Genomic DNA, 3,228 nt, shown 5'->3' with positions numbered 1-3,228 from the left:
GACACTCACTGAGCAACCCGCTCCTTCTCAAAAGAAGCTGAATTTTTATTGGGATTGTTGTCATTTTATAATTGTCTCTCTTTTCAAGTTGACATTTGAGCTCAAGGCAGGGCGTGGGACTCATTCATATGTTTGCTTCCAGCCTAAGACCAGGCCCAATAAATACAGATTTTGATGAGGAAGAGGAGGAGGAGGAGGAGGAGAAGATAAAGTAGAGGAGGAGGAAAAGGAGGTGGCAGAGGAGGAGGAGGAACTTGGGGGAAACATTTTCTACCGAAAAGGGTAGATTTAAGATTGATGGTAAATCATTGCTTGCAATTTCTGAGTGCATTTCATTATGTTTTTTAAAAATAATTTTTATTGATTTTTTACAGAGAGGAAGGGAGAGGAATAGAGAGTTAGAAACATCAATGAGAGAGAAACATCGATCAGCTGCCTCCACATCCCCTTCCTGGGGATGTGCCGCAACCAAGGTACATGCCCTTGACCGGAATCGAACCTGGGACCTTTCAGTCCATAGTCCGCAGGCCAACGCTCTATCCACTGAGCCAAACTGGTTAGAGCTGCACTTCATTATCTTAAAGATGTTGAAATTCTTAACATCCTATCTAATAATAGACAAAGATGGTAATTGACCCTACCTTCTCTACACCTCCCATTGGCTAATCTGCGAGATATGCAAATTAGCCACTGACAAAGATGGCAGCTAATTTGCATACTACAGGCAGGCGGGACAGCCCTAGCTGCCATCTCGGCCCTGTGTGAAGCCCTGGGCAGCGGGGTTTAGGCGGCACAATTGCACTGCCTAAGCTCCGCCCCCAGCCAGGACCCCAATGTGCCACCTAAGCCCCGCCCCCAGCCGGACCCTGTGTGCCTTCTCATACCAGCACTGCCTTAGCCCTGCCCCTTTCCAGGACACCCTGATGATTAGAGAGCAGGAATGTGCCACCCACAGGGAGCATCCAGCAGAGCGTGACCCCAGGTGCCCTGGTGATCCAGCAGGCAGCACCCCATGTTGGCCACAGCTCAAGGGAGAGTACAACACACAGTGGAGGCCAGGATCCTGAGAGATCAAAAGAGAGGGGCGCCTGCTCCAAGCTTCCACCGTGTGGTTTGGAGCAGGCCCCCAGCAGAGACAGACAGACACACACACACACACACACACACACACACACACACAGCCTACCCTGAGCCTCTAATATTGCTGGAGGCAGACCCCCAGAGGGGACACACACATACACACACACATACACACACGGCAACTGCTCCAAGCCTGGCTGGGGGCAGACCCCCCAGCGGGGACACACACACACACACACACACACACACACACACACACACACACACGATGCCTGCTCCGAGCCTCTGCTGCCAGACTGTGGCCGTCAGTAGGACATCCACTGAGGGCTCCCGGACTGAGGGGCAGGCTGGGCTGAGGGAACCCCACCCCCCAGTGCATGAATTTTGTGCTTCGGGCCTCTAGAGGAAAGTAATAAAACAGAATGAAAACACAAACGAGGAGCTGGAGAAAATGCTGAATCCATGTCAGCAAAGTGTCCATTCTGCTGCCTAGAGAACCCGGAAAATCGGCGAGAAAAAGGCCCAGACCCCAGGGATGACGGGCAATAGGCCATTCCTAGAGCAGGAACAGTCATTAGCCAACACGTACGTGGAAAATGTTCAAGAACCTTAGAAATCGAAGAAGGATAAATTTAAAGTAAAAAACAAATTTTCAACTGAGTATTTGGCGATATTGAAAAAGATTTAACAAAACAGAATGCAAAATAAATTGTCAGAACTCTAAACAATTAACATGTAATTACTTAAATACTGTTAGGACTGTCTAGATGTAACATCAGTGTGTTAATTAACAAAATTACAATTTAGAACCTGGCTCACCATCACCCCCTCTGTAAACACAGGGGCACTGAGGGGGGAACAAGACACTTAGACCTGAAAGGAGCTCAGAGAGGCCAGAGGTGCCTCGGAGGCCCTGCCCCTCACACCCAGCCTGACCCTCTGCCCAGGGACAGGCTTGTGCACCCAGCACCCCTATTCCAGGGGCTCAGGGTCAGGGGGGGTTTGGCCAAGACAGAACAACTCCCTCCTCCCACCTCTCCCCTCCCCCTCAGCTGCACCCCAAACCCTCCACCGACTGGACACGACTGGGCACCCCCAGAATCGCCCTACACAAGACAGAACCTCAGGGTCCCACAGCCGCCCTCAGGCCCCTCAGGGGTGATCCTCACAGCCCTGTGTGTGCACCCCCCCCACTCCATCCTTTGCCGAGGCACCAGGAATCCCTCAGACACCCTGTAGGCCTCTCTGCATCTGTCCACTGCGGCCCGCATCTGCTCCATGAAGTCCTTCCTGCTGTTCAAGTGCTCTGCGATGGGACGCCCCAGCTCGGTCACCGCGCGGTACTCCCCCACTTCGCTGTCGAAGCGCACGAACTCCTGTCCATTGTAGATCAATCTGGCCAGGTACCGCACCCGCTCCGTCCCATTGGAGAAATGACACTCGAACTTAACCTGATACAGGAAATGCGCTGCGGGGACAGGAAGGACCCGTCACGCTGGTGAGAGAGGATGGCGACGCCACCCAGTTCGGGGCGCCAGGCGGGGGGGACACAGGACCTGCCACCCCCACTGCCAGCGTCCAGGGCCCCTCCTCTGGGGCTGGGAGGCCGCAGGGCAGGGAGACCCCTGGGACCCTCAGCCTCTGGGCACCCACTGGGCTGCCCCGCGGGGATCCGGGCTCCAGGCTGGGCGAGGACTTGTGCCATCACCATCTCCTCCTAGACGCCGCCCCCCACCCCCAGCCTCTCCCTTCCCCACACCTGCCTCCTCCTGTCACCCCCAGGGCAGGGGACCTCATGCCAGGCCCCAGCTGCCCGGGACCCAGGCAGGAAACCGGGCATCGCCCTCTGCTCTGCAGCTTAGAATTCACCAAAGTGCCCATCACAGTCCAACCACAGAGGCATCCACACAGGAGGGAGATGGCAGGAAAGGGGCGCCTGGAGCAGGGACCACAGGGTCCAAGTTACTGAAATTACTTGTGGGGTCACCAGGATGCATGACTCATAAAGGACAGACATGGAAGGTCAGGAGAGATATGATGATCAGAACTCATGATGTTTTGACAAACATCGCAGAAGGTAAAAATAAAAATGAAGGTTTTAAACTTCAAGTGTTTGAATGGATTCAACACAAAAGTGGTGACTTTGTG

At 53.9% G+C, this 3,228-nt stretch overlaps 1 protein-coding gene across 1 annotated transcript in view; it reads right to left on the bottom strand.

Annotated features, from left to right (window-relative positions):
- Positions 1 to 2,567, bottom strand: part of LOC102242559 (HLA class II histocompatibility antigen, DRB1-1 beta chain) — a gene marked incomplete at its 5' end in the record, with an annotated part of 5,564 nt that extends 2,997 nt beyond the window's left edge. Inside the window, one exon of the mRNA XM_014539742.1 lies at positions 2,282 to 2,567. Within this exon, the coding sequence (XP_014395228.1) occupies positions 2,282 to 2,567 (286 nt within the window). The remainder of the gene's footprint in view (positions 1 to 2,281) is intronic.
- Positions 2,568 to 3,228: the final 661 nt, after the last annotated feature.

The sequence above is a fragment of the Myotis brandtii genome, unplaced genomic scaffold, assembly GCF_000412655.1.
Source record: "Myotis brandtii unplaced genomic scaffold, ASM41265v1 scaffold2271, whole genome shotgun sequence".
Classification (NCBI taxonomy): domain Eukaryota; kingdom Metazoa; phylum Chordata; class Mammalia; order Chiroptera; family Vespertilionidae; genus Myotis; species Myotis brandtii.
Note: the sequence above shows the minus strand (reverse complement) of the source record. Positions and strands in the feature narration are given on the sequence as shown.